The sequence below is a fragment of the Ictidomys tridecemlineatus genome, chromosome 2 (assembly GCF_052094955.1).
Source record: "Ictidomys tridecemlineatus isolate mIctTri1 chromosome 2, mIctTri1.hap1, whole genome shotgun sequence".
NCBI classification, from domain to species: Eukaryota; Metazoa; Chordata; class Mammalia; order Rodentia; family Sciuridae; genus Ictidomys; species Ictidomys tridecemlineatus.
The window spans coordinates 230472959-230491303 of record NC_135478.1 but is presented as its reverse complement, the minus strand read 5'-3'; the positions used below and the strand labels follow the sequence as shown (position 1 = coordinate 230491303).

The 18345-nt window shown below is 45.2% G+C and overlaps 1 protein-coding gene across 2 annotated transcripts in view; it reads right to left on the bottom strand.

Moving 5' to 3' along the window:
- Ube3c (ubiquitin protein ligase E3C) overlaps positions 1-18083 on the bottom strand; it is a 95391-nt gene extending 77308 nt beyond the window's left edge. For both annotated transcript variants that reach the window (XM_078040933.1, XM_078040934.1), the window contains exon 1: positions 17769-18083. In XM_078040933.1, the coding sequence (XP_077897059.1) occupies positions 17769-17834 (66 nt within the window). In that variant the 5' untranslated portion in view covers positions 17835-18083. The remainder of the gene's footprint in view (positions 1-17768) is intronic.
- Positions 18084-18345: the final 262 nt, after the last annotated feature.

The window sequence follows — 18345 nt, the reverse complement described above, 5'->3', positions numbered from 1 at the left end:
GCGCATCTCCACACTGCTCCTAACAATTACAGGTGGGTCTACAAGGATCTCCATGAAAATGTCAATGAAAAATCAACTTCTTTACTGTCAGTAAATGAAAAAGAAAAATTTCACCCTAAGTAAAACTAAATTGTGGGGCAGGGACTGTAGTTCAAGGGCAGAACACTCGCCTAGCATGTGTGAGGCACTGAGTTCAAGCCTTAGCACCACACAAAAATGAAACAAATAAAGCATGCTGTCCAGGTACAACTACCAAAATTTTTTTTTTTAAATATAAAGTTTAATCTCTTACAAGGTATACCTTTCAGAACAATGTCAGAGTAATTAAGCCAAGTTAAAATAATATATTGATATGTGAACACACGATACACAGAATCCAGTTTCCTTGCTATCAAGATACAAAGTCAAAGATCCTCCCAGCAGATATTCTCCAATATAGAAAATTAAAACTAAAAAAAAAAAAAGCCCTTATTACAGGTTCAGATGCAAAATAAATAGAAAATGGTTTAAAGCTTATTTTTAAATATTTACCAGTGTACTAAACATTACTCTTTAAATTGACTTTTAAAACTTTTTAGAAAAGTTAAAAAAATTAGTATCAGCTCCCTTATCCCTTACATGTTCTATCTACTTTCCCATATAACCAAATGTAATCATCTACAGGAAATTAAAGCTGGTGCCACGTGCCAGTACGGTGGGTGGCTCATGGTGGAGTACTCCTGGAATCCCAGCCACTTGGCAGACCAAGACAGAAGGATCCCAAATTCAAAGCCAGTTGGGGCAACCTAGCAATCTCTTGTGTCAAAATTAAAAAATAAATTTAAAAAAGGGCTGGGGCTATAGCTCAGTGGCAGAGTTCTTGTGTACCATGTGGATTTGATCCTTAGCAACATATACAAAACAATAAAAATGATCATAATATAAAAAGAGCTGGGGGTGTAGCTCAAAGGTGCAGCCCCCCTTCAGTTCCCAGTAGTATCTCCACCCCCTCAAAAAAAACCACAAAAAACAAACAAAACAAAGCAAAACCTGGCATAGTGTTACTAACTGCACACGTACTTGATAAGAAATACATTTCTTTTTCCACTAGTTCTAGAACCCTGTTAAAAGCCTCATGGAGGCAGGACACCACCTTCCGCCCAGATGCACTTGGTTAGTTCTTCTTCTTCTTTTTTTTTTTTTTTTAAAGAGAGAGTGAGAGAGAGATTTTTTTAATATTTATTTTTTAGTTCTCGGTGGACACAACATCTTTGTTGGTATGTGGTGCTGAGGATCGAACCCGGGCAGCATGCATGCCAGGCGAGCGCGCTACCGCTTGAGCCACATCCTCAGCCCCTGGTTAGTTCTTCTTAATCTTCAGTTTTTTCTTATCTTTAATTTTAACAGTTCCTCTTTGTCTTTCATGTCCTGAAGCTGCACTCAGTCTGAGTTTTTTCAACATTCTTTCATGATCACAGTGACCTTATACAATACTAGTATTACATTTTAATCCAGGGGGGGGGCAGGGGGGGGGGAGAGAGAGAGAGAGAGAGAGAGAGAGAGAGAGAGAGAGTGTGTGTGTGTGTGTGTGTGTGTGTGTGTGTGTCTCCATGACTCCATACTTACCTCCTCTTCATGGGATGGTAAGTGTGTAAGAAGAAAAGAGTCATGGAACACATAATAAATGCTACAGACGAGATCCACCAATGCATGCTCAAACCATGGGCACAAGTTTCAGGAGAAACAGGATGTGCTGGTCTTAAAGTTTCTCCCTCAAGATATTCGTCAACTACCAGGGGAGCTATGGTCAATTTCCACTGGAAAAGCCCCAAGTGACTGGGATACACCCCCAGTTTTGATACAATAGGAAGGACAGTAACTGTTTTGGTAATCTTGCCAAGAGAGCCTTTTAACTTAAATGTATTTATTTCAGGGGGAAACCCTGTATATCTCTATACTATATGGAAACAGTAACACTTGTCATTATTAGAAAACCCTCTTGGAAATAAACACAATGAAAACAAAACTGCATTGCATATAGTTAGATTTTAATAATTAAATCTGAATTACATAATAATCTGATAAATTTATTTATGAAAAGCCCCATGAAATAAAGCTCCACAGAGCAACAAAAACTCCTCATAATCATGATAAAGAGAAAGAGGTACTAGGTTGCTTAGTCTAAGAGGAGGACAGCTACTTTTAACATTCTGATTATCAACCAACACAGAACCTAACTCACAGGTCCATAATTGGGTCAGGCAAATGGCATTTGTCACCTTCTTTGACAGAACTGGATTCTGAATCCCCCCCCCCACACCACTCTCTGGGGCGGGTCCAATTGTGCCCTTCTGCATAGTGCACTGCACAGTATAGGAGCAGGGGAGGGTGTCTTGCCTTGCGCCACTGCCCACTGGTTCAAGAAACACAGAAATGTAACTCTGTACTATTCTTGGGGTTTTCACAACTCCTTCCCTGTGCTAAGGTCTGCTTCCCCTGGGAAGGGTCACTTCCCATCTTCTTTTGGGCTGACACTCCACAGAACCTGTCTCCCAGGCTCCAGGCGAGGCTTCCCTGTAGCCTTCAGCTGGGCAGGAGGGGGGCCCTGACTTCCTAAGGCTGGCGGAGTCAAGAGCCATACTCCAACACTGATGAAATAATCATCTGAACACTTTTGCAAGGCAAGATGAACAGGATCGCCTTTCATATGGAAGAGAGAAGATTTTGGTTTCCGTCAAGTTTCTGAGGCTGGAACACACTGGACCAAATCCTCCTATTAAATCCACACTCCATCTCTGCTTTTCCTATCACACCACAGATCAGGTCATGACATCATCAGGAGATTTTAAAGGCTTTCTTCTAGTTTGAGTTAGAGAGAGAGAAAAAAAATCTCTTCGTGGTTTTGTTTTTTCAGCCCCTTGTTAACCAACAGCAGAGGATGAGCTGATTCAGAACATCAGTGGGCTCGTCATTTGCAGCGAGCAGACCAATTCTGTCTCTTGCGAGAGTAATGGCTAACCCACACGCTTTGCCCTGCTTATCAATGGACAATGAACTAAATCATTACACCAAAGAATCCTATCAATTACTTATTTGCTTTGACACTAACTGTCATGTTGAATCATAAATTTGGCAGCAGGTTTCCGTTGGTCAGTTAGCAGCCCTAGCCTTTGCAACTCAATATGAAGGCACAGAGTGTTCTGGCACCTGCTGGAACTCCCCATCACTGTGCATCTTCTGAAAAAGTTGTTTTCAAGTCCTTCCTGTTTGTTTGCTTTCAAAGTTCAAAAGAGTTCTTAAGTGTGCAAAATGAAGATTTCAGCCCATAATGGGGCAGGTTCATTCTCTCAGCTAGTCCAAGAGAAACCACATTTGAGAACTCTTCCTCAAGTTTGATTTGCTTTCTTTGCAGAGAGGAAGTTTAGAAGACTAAAAGATGACTCCAGAGAGTCACTACTACATGAAGACACCTGACAATGATTTTAATCATAATTACTAGTACTTTCATTTATGGGACAATCTTCACCTTTGGACTGAAAATGACTTCCCCCACCTTTTAACCTCTTATTTATGTCAGGCCTAGCAGAGTGTGTGTGTGTGGGGGGGGGGGGGCGGGGGCGGGGGAGGAAAAGCATAGGCATTATTCTAAGTTGCAATTAAGTGACTACATGTGACTTTTACTAGTAAATAACCGGCAGCTTCTGAGAGTGAAATTTTACCATGCTACTAAGAACAAATGAACAAACTAACCTATGATACAAAATAAGGCAATTCATCCTATGGACTCCATATTAGCAATACAAACTATCCTTCTCTAAGAAGGATACAAAGGGGACTGACTGCAGTTATAGCTCAGTGGTAGAGCACTTGCCTAGCATGTGTGAGGAATATGAAAATAAATAAATAAAATAAAGGTATGGTGTCCATCTAGAACAACAAAACAACAAAAATAAATAAAAAATAAAAAAGGAAGAAAAAGAAGGATGCAAAGACCTTAGTTTATTTTAGTGATAAATTTGACTACATAGATATTCAAATTTTCTACCCAAAAAATATAACCAAGGTTAAAGACAGTGACAAAGTCTATAACATCACAAAAATAACTATTTGTAAAAGCATTCAATATGAAAAGACCAACAATAAAACAAAAATTAACCAAAGATTCAAACAGTGTGAAGAGAAATGAAAATCTTTAAAATACAAAAACCTCAACTTTAAAGGCACACATACAAGGGTCTTCACTGCAATGCTACTTGAACTAGAGAAGAACAAACAATACCAAAAAATTTTAAAAAAAAAACCCCAAAAAACCCAAAAAACTGAAAACCACCTAAATAGGATTAAAATATATGAGAGCCAAACCGCAGGAGCAGGCTTGCAGGGCAGCAGGTCTCCTGTGCTGGCCAGAACCACCTCCTGACACACCACCAAGGGGATGGACGGGAGGGCATGGAGCCAGGACCCCAGCCTCTGTTCCCCAGGGGGAGGCATCTGCCGACATGCTCAGGGGGCAGCTCCGGCCCATGTGAAGCCCAAAGCCTGAGTCTGAGGGAAGAGCCAACCCTGGGGAGACAGGGACAGGAGGGAAGGAATGAAGACTTTCAGCAGCTTGCTTGAATGTTTATTTTGAATTATCACCCTTGGACATGTACCTCTTATTTTCCCATGTTTTCAGAATGCAAAACTAAGGAAACAATAAGAAATTAAAGTTTCAAGAACAGCTAGATATAACCAAGAAGTTCCTAAGTATGTGTCTGGGAGGAGAAGACCAACAACCCACCAAGACTGGGAGAAAGGACCAGGCTCCCCTGCTCCTCAGCTCGGCCCAGTTCAGCTTGCTCCCTCACACTCAGGGCTGGAGGGCCAGGGCCTCGCAGCAGTGATGCACAGCTTCACGGACACTTTAACCCAGGCACCCTGTTGGCTGTTCTCAGAGCACGCCTGTTTGTTTCAAAGCTATCTCACACCACAGCTGCAACCCTCGCCCACCCCTAAAACATAAACCACAAACTTCACTATTTGCTCTGTGAGCATGAGGCACATTATTTTTCTTCTCAGAAAATTAAAGATGGTCAAATTTCACAGATACCATTTAGAAGTTTTTAAATGGGGAAAACTGCTTTCTTTATATAATAGCATGACATTAATAGTTTAGATTTAATTAAAACATCAGAACATAAAAAATTTTATGGTCAAAAACTGAAGTATAAGGGCTGCAGTTGTGGCTCAGTGGTAGAGGGCTTGCCAAGCATGTGTGAGGCACTGGGTTCAATCCTCAGCACCACATAAAAATAGATAAATAAGTAAAATAAAGGTATTGTGTCCATCTACCACTAAATTTTTTTAAATCACATGATAATTTTCATAAAGCCAAATGCTCAAATTTACTGCTAGCCATTTATAATTTCTTTTTTTGTTACTAACATCTTGATTAAAAAATGTGAGGCAGCCGGTTTCATGTTTTGGGGTTATCTTTCATTAGCAGCTGTTATGGTTTGGGTGAGACAGTAGTGAGAAGGATCTGAGGGAGAGTGATTGGGTTTTAATCCTAATGGGATTAACTGAGTGGTAACTGAAGGCAGGTGGGGTGTGGCTGGAGGAAGTGGGGCACTGGGGGCATAACTTTGGGGTATGTATCTGTATCTGGAGAGTGGAGACTCTGATCATCGTGTGAGCTGCTTCCCTCTGCCACACTCTTCTGCCACGTTGTTCTGGCTTATCTGGAAATTTAAGGAATAAAGCAGCTGTCAATGGATTGCCACCTCTGGAACTGTGAGCCCTCAAATAGACTTCTCCTCCTCTATTGTTGTTCTGGTCAAATCTGTCAGTCACAGAGGTAAAAAAGCTGAGTAAAACAGCAAAACACCTACTTCCCTTAGGTATGCAAACAAAACATCTAGCTTCATGCCAGCCCTGATCCATGCCTCCTGGCTCTCGCACACTAACACACCACTAACATTTTACTTGATTCACAGACTGGTCAGCTCAAATAGTTCCTGAGGAGAAAAAGAAAATATTAAAAGTGAACAGAAGTATCTGTGAATAATGCACAGCCAACTTTATGTGTGGTTTTCTCTTTCTGGGAAGACCTGCATAACAGTTTATATGAAAACTTAAGAGCAATCAATTTCACATATGCAAGTAAAACAGTATCAGCCACCAATAAGCTTTTAAAACAGAATGCACAATGATTCCCAATTCAAAAACAGTTTTCAAAAAGACCAGAAAATAACTCAACCATATATTAGCAGTGTTTCATTTCTAAGTGATAGGTGGGGTTCTAAATAGGTAAATCTGTATCTGTATTTCAGTATAACCCAAATGTTCTATCACATTATAGTCAGGAGAGCACATTTAAAACTAAGCAAAACGGGACTAGGGTTGTGGCTCAGCAGTAGAGCGCTTGCCTGGCATGTGCAAGGCCCTGGGATCAATCCTCAGCACCATATAAAAAGTAAACAAATAAAATAAAGGTATTTTTAAAAAATAAAAAATAAAGAAGCAAAATGCAGTTTAAATCACATTTTCATAAATTCCAAAAGATGTTCTTTTCTTACATCAGAATTTAATGGTAAACAGCACTATTCCAGGTGGGGGGGCAATGGGAATTGAACCAGAGGCACTTAATCTCTGAGCCACATCCCCAGCTCTTTTTCACTTTCTCTCTCTCTCTCTTTTAAGTTGTCAATGGGACTTTCATTTTCTTAATATTTTTAGTTGTAGATGGACACAATACCTTTGTTTTGTTTATTTAGTTTTTTATGTAGTCCTGGGGATTGAACCCAGGGTCCCACACATACTAGGCAAGCACTCTACCACTGAGCTACAACCCCAGCACCCCAGCTCTTTTTTAAACTCATTTTTTTTTAAGACAGGGTCTCACTAAATTGCTTAGGGCCTTGCTAAGTTACTGAGGCTGGACTCAAATTTGCTACCCTCCTGCCTCAATCTCCAAAGCCACTAGGATCACGGGCATGTGTCCTTGCACCCAACAATGGCACTATTTTAATACCAAATCCACAGTCTTTTTCTATCCATCAATAGGGAAGTGGTTATCTTAAGGGTGCCATAATCCAAGCAATGGAACATTATGCATCCATTAAAAGTAACAGACATGGGGCTGGGACTGTGGCTCAGTGGCAGAGAGCTTGCCTCACGCTTGTGAGGCATTGGGTTTGATCCTCAGCACCACATAAAAATAAATAAAATAAAGGTATTATATACATCTACAACTAAATGTGTGTGTGTATAAATATAAAATAAAAGGCATAAAAAAGTTCCTGCGGGATCACTAAGATATAGTGAGTGGGAGGTGAAGAATAATTCATTCTCTTACTCATTCTGAAAGTAAGGGAGATGTTTAATCATGTTTAGACCAATTCTGAAAGGACACCAAGGAAACAGCTACAGTGGGAAGTGAAAGGTCTCAGTAAAAGATGTCACCCTGTGCTCTTTAGAAGGTCTTCTTTAAATTACCCCTCAATTAAAAATTTTTTAAATTTTAAAGGCCACTAACTAGAGATTGGAAACATTTTTAAAGCAAGGAAGATTAGTGATAATCTACCCAACTTTCTCTTATCAAGAATTACAACTTTCAGATTGCAAGATGTGACCAAGAGAGCCCAGAAAGGATGAACAGCTACACAGCTACGTCACAGTTCCACATTTCTTCAGGTTCCTCTCATACCTGACAGTTCTGACTTTTGCTGAAAGTTTGTCCCACAGGAGAGAGATGTCCCAGAAACCATGCTACCTGCCAACACACTAGTTTACTAACTCTTTTAACATAATCAGGCAACCTAAAGCTACATCATAAAGAAACTGAATTAAAAACAGAACGTTTTTAAAATGTTTTCTAACAATAAAGTTTTATTTTAAAAGCTGTTGTGCATGTTTTCATAGAACATGAAAGCCCCTGTCTCTGCTCCTGCAGGTACAGGAATGCACACTTCAAACAGGAGGCAGACACCGGGGTGCAGGCTGGACAGAGCCTCCAATTCACTCCAGGATGAGCAGACCAGAGCTCACACGTCCAGCCCAGTGGGTTCCACTCAACTCTATGGACTCAGTTTCTTCTATCATGGTACTTCACAGAACATGGAAGGTTAACTGAGAGGTCCCATGGAAGGCGTCCTGCAACAGGGGTTAAGTTCTGAGTACTGAGCACAGCAGGGTATCTAGCTGCAACAAATAAGGACTGAAAGAAATCATGCTGGGGCTCATTGTATCTTCACTCTGCAGTGAAAGAAAAATGCAGGGACAGCTCTTAACAGCATAGACCAGGGAACAGAAATCCACATAATTTCTCCAGAGAACAAAGTGTTTCAAGAGCCTTAATAACACGCAAGCAGTTCAACTTCTTTCTGCCATTTATCCTAAAAAACAATTAAAAATTGCTGGCTATCATGTTGATCACAATAAAACAGAAACAACCTAAAAATCCCCAAATAAAGGATAAGCATGTATAGCTTATACAAAGCTCACACAATAAGCATGCACAACAGCTTTTAAAATAAAATTTTATTGTTAGAAAACATTTTTAAAACGTTCTATACTTGGCAGAGAGAACCGGGGGCATACAGCCCATGACCAACACAGAGACCAGGAACCACAGCAGGGCATCAAGAACTCAGGTGTTTCCTGAGGAAGGTGCAGCTACTCTGAGACCATCTCAAAATACAATAAAATGAATTGAAATGTGACTCTAGATTACCCCTGGGTTCAATCCCCAGTGCCATTAAAAATAAAAAAGGAAAGAAAAGGAAAAAAAGGAAGACTTGAACAAATGGAGAGCCCCCCATGTTCCCAGACTCAATATTGTCAAGATGTCAATTCTTCTCAATTTGATCTATAGATTCAAAATTATCCAAGTCAGAATCACAAAGCAATTCTGTGAATACTGACAAAGTGGCATGTGTAGGGACAAAGACTAAAGTCAGCAAAGGGACTGACACTGTAGAACTACAGTGATCAGGATGGTGGGGTCTTGATGAAGAGGAGACAGAACAACAGAACAGAAAAGAAAAGCCAGAAACAGACTAGAAACACACACACTCACAGAACACACCAAGCTGGTACAAGCCTCTACAGTGAAAATCACAAAACACTGACACAAGGAACTGCAGACACACATAGAAGAGGAAGACCTCTCAGGTTCACGGACTGAAGAACTACTGTTGGCTTGTCCTTAGGACCCCAAAGCAATTTACAGAAATCCCCATCAACACCAAGGACACCCCTCACAGATGGAGAAAAACAACCCTAAGACTCACGTGGATGCACAGAAGACCCAGTGGCCAAAGCTATCTTGAGCAAAAAGAACAAAGCTGAGGCTCCACAAGACCTGATTTCAAGACGTGGTCGAGTGCCACACTGACCAAAACAGCATGGCACTGGCAGAAAAGCAGGCACATGGCACAGTGGGACAGACTGGAGACCCCAGAATAACCGGCCATCTACAGCCAAGTGATTCCCAACACAGGTGTCAGAAACACACTGGAGGAAGGACAGCGTCTTCAACAGATGTGCTGGGAAAAGGGGACACCCACATGCCGAAGAACAACCGTGTCCACGCTCTCTCACCCTGTATGAAAATCAGCGCAGAGTGGATCAGGGGCTGGAGGTGGTGGTGCACGCCTGTAATCCTAGAGAAGAGGCTGAGGCAGGTCTCGAGTTCAAGGCCCGTCTCAGCTACTTAGCAAGATGCTGACTCAAAAAAACAAAAAGGGCTGGTGGGGATATAGCTCAGTGATTAAGCATCCTTGGGCTCAATCCCTGGTACCCGACCCCCCTCAAAAAAAGTGGATCAATGACCCAAATTTAAGACCTTTTCAGAAGGAGATGAGAGAGAACACTCAGGATATTGGCATAGGCAGTGATATTTTTATAGAATCCCAGAAGCTCAGGTAACACAGTAAAAATACATAAATAGGATTCTGTTCAACAAAAAAACTTTTGCACAGCAAAGGAGACAATCCACAGAGTGAAGAGACAACCACAGAATGGGAAAACCACCTGCCGGCTATTCACCTGATGGGTTAATATCCAGAACATGTAAGCCACTCAGGAAAAAAATAAAATAAAATAGGCAATAATCTGAATAGACCCTTCTCAAGAAAAGATACAAAAAGCCAACAAATATGTGAAAAAAAATGCTCAAGGGCTGGGGTGGTGGCTCAGTGGTAGAGCGCTCACCTACCTAGCATGCACAAGGCACTGGGTTCCATCCTCAGCACCACATAAATGTAAAATAAAGATATTGTGTCTACCTAAAAAAACTTAAAAATAAATATTTTTTTAAAAAAATGCTCAATATCATTAGCCATCAGGGAAATGCAAATCAAACCCAGAAAGAAATATGATTTCACCCCAGTCAGGTTAGTTATTATGAAAGAGGAAAAAAAACAAATATTGGTGGGAATGTAAATCAGTTACAGGCATTATGGAGAACAGTACAGATGGTCCTCAAAAAACTAAAAACACATTCATCTTCTGATCCAGCTACCAGGTACTCCCCTGAGTGTATATCCCAAAGAAATGAAATCAGCAGGGACTGGGGATGTGGCTCAAGCGGTAACACGCTGGGTTCGATCCTCAGCACCACATAAAAAAATAAAATAAAGATGTTGTGTCCACCGACAATTGAAAAATAAATATTAAAAAAAATGAAATCAGCATATCTAGGAGACGCCTGCATGCTCACACTTAATGCAGCACCCTCCACCGCAGCCAAGGCCTAGACTGGACTTGGGTGGCCACCGGCAGAGGAGGGACAAAGGAAATGGAGCACAGGTACACTGGGGCGGATCATTCAGCTCTAAGAAGTAGGGCTGGAGGACAGCGAGTCGAGGGAAGTAAGCCAGACAGACAGGTGTGGGAGCCTGTCCTCCCCCAGGTGGATGCTGGAAGAAGCCAGCCTGGGTGTCCAGCAGTGAGGACGAGAGGCTGGGAAGGGAGGAGAGGGAACGCAGGGCGGCAGATCACAGGTACCATGGGTGAGTTCTGGGGCTCCCAGCACAGTAGGGGTGCCTACAGTTCACCAGAACCTACTGTGCACTTCATGAGGAAGAGAGGAGAGAAGCCTGAAGGCTCCGAAGCAAGAAGTGACGGGGACCAGGGACAGAAAGGCTCATGGCCCTGATGTGACCAGTCCACGCTGGAGCCCAGTGTTGAAAAGGAGCACGCTTTTCAACACACACATGCCAATAAAAAAATCTAATTTAAAAAATGATTGTAAAATATAAAAGTACTTGAAAATAACAGGAGAAAATCTAAGTGATGTTGGGTTTTGCAAAAACTTTTACAACACTAGAAGCATGATCCATGAAAAAAATATTGGTAAACTTAACTTCATAAAAATTAAAAACTTCTAGCCAGGAGCAGTAGCTCACATCTGTAATCCTAACTACTCTGGAGACTGAAGCTGGAGGATCTCAGGTTCAAGGCCAGACTGGGCCACTTAGCAAGACCCAGTCTCAAAAATAAAAAAGAAAAAGGCTGGAGATGTGTAGCTCAGAGGCAGAATACTCCTGGGTTCAATTTCCAGTACTAAATAAATAAAAGTAAAATACAAACAAACAACAACAACAAAAACCTTCTGTGAAAGACCCTCTTAAGAGAATGAACAAACAAGCTACAGGCTGGGAAAGAATACCTGCAAAGGAAAGAGCTGAAAAAGGACTTGTATATAAAATACATACAAAATGTACATGAAAATTTCAAAACACAGTAATAAGAGATGGGTGCAGTGGTGCACACCTGTAATCACATCAACTTGGGAGGTCAAGCAAGTCAGAGGCCAGCCTCAGCAACTCAGCAAGACCCTGTTCTCAAAATAAAAAGGGCTGGGGTATAGTTCAGTTAACCTGGCTAGGTGCACAGGTTCAATCCCACATACAAACAACAACAAACAAACCCAAAAATGAAAACCACGACAATAAAAAAGCAAACAACCCAACTTAAACTTGGCAAAAGATCTACAGATACTTCATCAAAAAAGATACGTAGATTGGCAAGTGGGCGTATGAAAAGACCCTCAATACCAGTGGCTAAAACCAGAATACTGACAACACCAAAGGCTGACAAGGATGTGGGGCAACAGGAATGCCCAGTCATTGCTGGTGGGTATGCAAAAGGCTGTAGTCACTGCTGAAGGCAGTTTGATAGCTTTCCACAAAGTGAAACATCTAGTTTTAACACAGAATCCCAAAGTGGTACTTCTTGATATTTACCCAAATGACTTGGAACTGATGTCCATACAAAGATCTACACACTAATGTTTACAGAGGCTTTATTCATAACTGCCAATACTTGGAAGCAATCATGGTGTTCTTCAATACAATATGTCCCTTACACAGGTGAGTGAATAAACTGTAATGCATCCACACAATGAAACACCATTTGGGGTTGGGGATTCAAAAAGACACAAGCAGATAAGCATACTGCAAAGTGAGAGAATTTGAACTGCAAAGGCTAAACCCACCGAATGCACAACACCAATAACAAAGTAAAGACTGTCAAGCCTGCGTAGCCATGCAGCCTACGACCTTAGCTATTCAGGAGGCTGAGGCAGGAGGTTGCAAGTTCAAGGTCAGCCTGGGCAACTTAGCAAGGCCCTATCCTGAAATGAATTTAAAAAGGGCAGGGGCTGGTAGAGAAATTGCCTGGCATGCACAAACTCTGCGTACAAAGCCACAGAGACAGGAAAAAAAAAATCTGTGGTTGCCAGAGGTTGAGGGGAGAGAGGGATAAACAAGCAGAACAGATAAAGAAGATCTTGAGGGCGAGGACTTTATCCTGTGTGTGCTATAAGAATTGACAGATGTTAGTGCACATCTGTCAGTCCCAAAGAACGCCCAACACATGCAGTGAATCTTATTTATACTATGGACTTCAGTTAACAATAATGCACTGACATAGGTTAATCAGCTGTCATAAGATCCACACTAAGGCAACATAATAACTCAGGAAGGGTAAGGCGCAAGACAAGGGACACATGGAAGTCTGCAAACCTAAACTGCTCTGGAAAACAATCTACTAGGTTTTTTTTTTTTTTTTTTTTTAGCCATGGACAGTTGGACAGGGTGGTCATACCTATAATTCCAGGACTTGGGAGGATGAGGCAAGAGGGTAGCAAGTTCAAGGTCAATCTCAGCAATTTAGTGTGACTCCATTTAATAATAATAAAAAAAAAGGCTGGGGATATAGCTCAGTGGTAAAATGCCACTGGGTTCAATTCTCAGAACAAACCAACCAAAAAAGGCAAAAGAATAAAAACAAGGAAGAAAGAGAGCACACCATGGGCCTGAACACTGAAGTGATCTCAATCTACTGCCACTATTAATCAACTACCTTCGGCAACTCAACAGAACTGAACCCTTTGTGACCACACCCACCCACTGACTTCTTTCCTTCTGCTTACACCTGACTCTGCTGGGGCTCTTGCCTCCTCAGGTCTCTGAAAGCCACACCCTTTCCCTTCCTTTCTCCTCTCTACTTGAGTAATCCTTCTTCATTCCCCAAAATACTCCTTAGACCCTGAACCCCCTCTCCCTGGCTTCCATCTTCTGGGCCCTTTCTAATAGGTCTACTCCCTTGACTTCCAGATGGTCTGCAGGGTCCTTCCTACACTCTGACCTCTAACTCCTGCTACTCATAACCAAGGTCTCCCTAGTTCCAAATCCCAGGGGTGGTTAGTGCATGCCTCAGCCACCCCTGCAGCAGTCAGCACTGCTGGCCACTCTTCCCTCCTGTCCTAAAATGCATGTTCTCCTAGGACACAACATTCTAAGCCAAGGTCTGCTGACAGCCACCCAGATTTCTGCCCAAGTGCCTCCCTCCCCCATGTATAACGCACTGCTGCACCCCACAAGAACCCACCTCTCCTCGGGCGTCCCCTCCTAGCCCTGACACACACCTAGGCGCTCTGTGCCAGGAGACTCCAGCCCTGCTCCGACTCAGCTACCAAATGGAACCAAACCCAAGCCAAGCAAGCTTCCTCTCCACACTCTGGAACTGAGATCAATGCGTGTGATCAGGTAACCACACAGCCAAGATCACGTGAGGGAGAAACAGCGCTGCCTGCAGAGGCAAGAATAAGCTCAAGAAAGATGCTAACTACCATGGTACTGACAACCCAGATTCTGGTTAAGTTTCTGACCTTTACTTTCTGTGAGCACCATCATCCCCCTTATTGACTTTTTTCCCTTAAATTTTGATTTACTAAGTGGGTTCAGTGGAGTTAAAATCAAATGACCCCCAAATGGTATTCTATGTACTAAGAAAAAAAATGTGCCAATTAAAATATGTCATGTCATCAACATGTACCTAATTTCAGAAGTATTAGGAAGTAAAAGCCGTCTACACCTAGTGCTCCGAGGGCAGGACCGGGCCAAGCAGCTCGCACTCCCGGGTCAGCCCAGGGGAGATCCATAGCTCAGTAACCAGTCAACTGCTATTTAACTCATCACGTTTTATTTTTTTTTTAAATATTTTTTAGTTGTAGATGGACACATACCTTTATTTTATTTATTTGTCTTATGTGGTGCTGAGGACGGAACCCAAGGCCTCACACACGCCACAACCCCAGCCTCACTTGTCAAGTTTTAAATTTTACCTTCCCAGTAAGATTATAAGCTTGTCAAGACTTCCTCTACAGAGCCTTTATAGATTAGTAAACACTACAAATATTCATTTAATTTGAGAAGATATATTTATTCAAAAGGTGACATCCGGTTTCCCACTAAGCTGAAGAAAGGGAAGACTCCAAATAATCACTTAAGACATGAAGAAAAGCTCACTATGATTTTTGTTTATTCAATAAGGGAAAGGACTTTTGTAGACCCAAAGAGAGTGAAGAACACGTTGCACATGTAGGTCCCAGGGAGTGAGTCCCAACCCTTAGTTCAGTGAGGATTTATAGGTTTTGAGAAACCAGTTTCTACCTCAAGGCCTGTCCAGAGGGAAGGGGCGTGACCCTTGTCCTGGAAACCCACAGAGCGCTCCCAGGCACATACCCACCCTGCTGAGTTGTTTAACAGGAGAGATCTACTGGTCATGTGTCCCTGACTCAGTCAGGCTAGGTGAGGACCCAAAGCAACCCCCTAGCAATCACTAATCAGTGAGAGATAGGGAAAATATCTGAAATGCCAGGTGACCCTCCCAGTAGTTTTGGTAACTGATAACATGATTAGGCCTCCCAGCAGTTTAGCGCACACTCTTGCAACTCCTCGTGGCCTAAACCAATCAGTTCAAATGTAGGCACCACTTGAACTAACCAATCACCCTTACCCGACTTGTTCCCGCCAGTGAATGTGCTAATCAATGTTAAGAGTTGTTTGATTTTCCCGTAGTGTGAAATGATTGCTGTGTGGTGTTGTGACGCATAGTGTATCCCCCAAAACATATAAATCCCCCAAAACCTGAACTAAGGGTTGGGACTCACTCCCTGGGACCGCTGCTTTGGAAATGGTTGTGAGTCAGGCTCGAGCTTGCAATAAAGACTCTTGTGTGGGAAAAAAAATAAGACTCTTGTGTGATTGCATTGGATTTGGCTCCTGGAGGTCTACTGGGGTCCCACAAATCTGGCATTACAGTGCTCAATCCACTGGCCACCAGGGAACAAAAGTAAGGCCACAAGAAATCCACAGCCCTCCCAGACTTGCCAAAATGAAAAGGACTCACAAAACCAAGTGTTGGCAAAGACTTGGAGCCTCTGACCCTCTCTGATGCCGCTGGCCGCAGCACTGGCAGGCACGCTGCTGAGGGTGGCTCACGGATGACACACGACCTACAAGATAAGTGATGTCCACCAAGACACACACAACAAATGCCCTTGAAAAGCAGAGGACAGTCTGTGGCATGATCACACAGTGGACCCGGGTGGCACATCGGGAAGTATCTCAGAGATGATGCTGAGGCAAAGAAGCCCGGCAGAAAGAAAGGACAGGATGTATGCAACCTCACCTAGGAACAACAGGAAAGCTCATTTATGGAAAATAAGGTCAGAGGAGGAGTCACCCTAGGAGGAAGAACACTGAAAGAGACTCCTAAGAATGTTCTTCATCTGATGTGAGCACTGAGCCATCTACATATGGGTGTAAAAAACTTTTAAGCTAAATTTAGCCCTAGTTCCACCCAGATTCCTGTACTGGCCTGGGGCACCCACTTCCCTTTTGCCCTCTCGGGAGAATGACCTTGGGGACGCATGCCTGAAGAGAGGGCAACTCTGGGACTCTCTCAGTGGGAATGGGCCAAAGCTAGACCCATGGCCAGGAAGACTCTGCTATCTGCCCCTCACCCGTTCCAATTTCACAGGCAGGAGGACCACTGTAAGATGATTAAGGTATGTGGATCTGACAGGGTCAAGTTTTTAAAAGGAGGGAACTGTTTGCACAGTTAAAAATGTGCAGGTGCGGTGGTGCACGCCTGACTGCGGAGGCTGAGGCAGGAGGATCCCAACCAAGTTCAAAGTCAGCCTCAGCAAAAGCAAGGCTTTCAGTGAGGCCCTGTCTCTAAATAAAATAAAAACAGGGCTGAGAATGTGGCTCAGTGTCCCCAAGTTCAATTCCTGGTAGGAGGGTGAGGAGCAAAATGTACGACCTTGCCTGGAGATTCTGATCAACAGATAAGTAAAGGTGTGTTACCGGGTGAAAAAACTCCAAGCCTGTGTCAGGACAAGCCAGGCACTCATGACCACAGAAGCCACAAGGTCCATGCATACAGGGGCAACATGGGAGGTGCTACTAGCTCCAAAAACAAGTATGCCAACTTTCCACCGCCAACTCTGTCAACTCCTGGAGTTCTCTCAAGTCCCCGCCTGTAGAACTCTGTTCTGGTATAAAACTGTCAATAGTTCACAAGCCCCTTCCAACTCAATTATGCCTGAGAAGTATCTATTTCCAGCACCTAGCTCTGCAGCTACTTCCACCAATCACCACCAGACACCTCAAATGTTAAGGTGCCAGCACACTTGTCGCCCACCTGGGCCCAGGTCCACTTCCACTGCCCTCAGAAACCACCCTGGCTTACAACTTTTGGGGCAGTTCTTACTAGGACTTGAAAACCGGCCCGGGGTTAAAAGCCAACCCCGCTGGAAGGGCGACAAGCTATCCCCGAAGGGGGAAAGACCACTCTGTACACTGCGGCCCATTTAACTCGGCCAGCACGGCAAGCACAGGGCCCACACGGCTGGGTCCGACGCAGGGGCGGAGCAGCGAGGCAGGGCCACCGACGCCAGCGGCTCGGGACTCCCAGGATCGCTGGCCATCATGCACGCGGACATTACGGGCTGGGTGGACACCGCCGGCCGGAGGACGCGGCGGGCCAGAGTGGTCACCTGCGCCGCAGGGTGGTGGGGAGTGCCGGGGGCTGGTAGGCGGGCCAGGGTGAAGGCGTGGGGGGGGGACACAGAGGGTCAACAGGGAGTCAGGGTGGACGCTGGGGCTCAGGTGGACCATCAGGACTCAGGGTGGACGCGGCGGTGCGGGGAGGCGGCGGGGGGTGATCAGGGTGGACCACAGGGGCTCAGGGTGGACGACGGGGGCTCAGGGTGGACGCGGCGGTGCGGAGGATCAGTGGAGTCTGAGGGGACCACAGGGTCTCAGGGTGGACCACGGGGTCTCAGGTGGACCACGGAGACTCAGGGGGACGACAGGGGCTCAGGGTGGACCATGGGGGCTCAGGGTGGACGACCAGGGCTCAGGGGGATGCGGCGGGGCGGGGGAGCGGGCACCAAAGCGGCGCCGCCCTCGCGCCCGGGCAGGCCCGGCCCAGCCCGGCGCTGCCCTCACCTTCCTGCTCGCGCCGCCGAGCGACACCTTGGGCCTCGTTTTGAAGTCCCCTTCGAAGCTGAACATCTTCGCCGCCTATCCCATCTGCGCGGCCCGGGGGGCGCGGGCGGCCTCGGGGGGTCCGGCGCTCCGGGCGGTGTCTGCGCTCCGCACCCAGCCGGCAGGCGCGCGGGCGGCGAAGGGGCGGGCGGCCCCCGGGCTCCTGCCTGGTCCACGCCCGCCGCCGGGCCGAGCGAGGGGCGCCGCCGCGCCGCTGACCCCGCGCCTGCACCGCCGCTGCCGCCGGGACGGAAGATGGCGGCCGCCGCGCTGCCGTGCGCGGCCCCGCTAACGCGCGCGGCCCCGCCATCGACGGCGCGGCGCTCCTCCCGGCGGCCTCCGCGAGCGCGCCTCGGCCATCGACGGCACGGCGCTCCTCCCGGCAGCCCCCGCTTGCGTGCGCGGCCCCGCGAGGCGCGTCGGTCCTGAGCGCGCGCGGGCGGCCCGGGACGGTGGGGAGCGGCGATGGCGGAAGAACCCGGAGCCCAGCGGCGTTGCTCCACCGCCATGGCTGGGCTGCGGCGTCCGGGTGCTACCG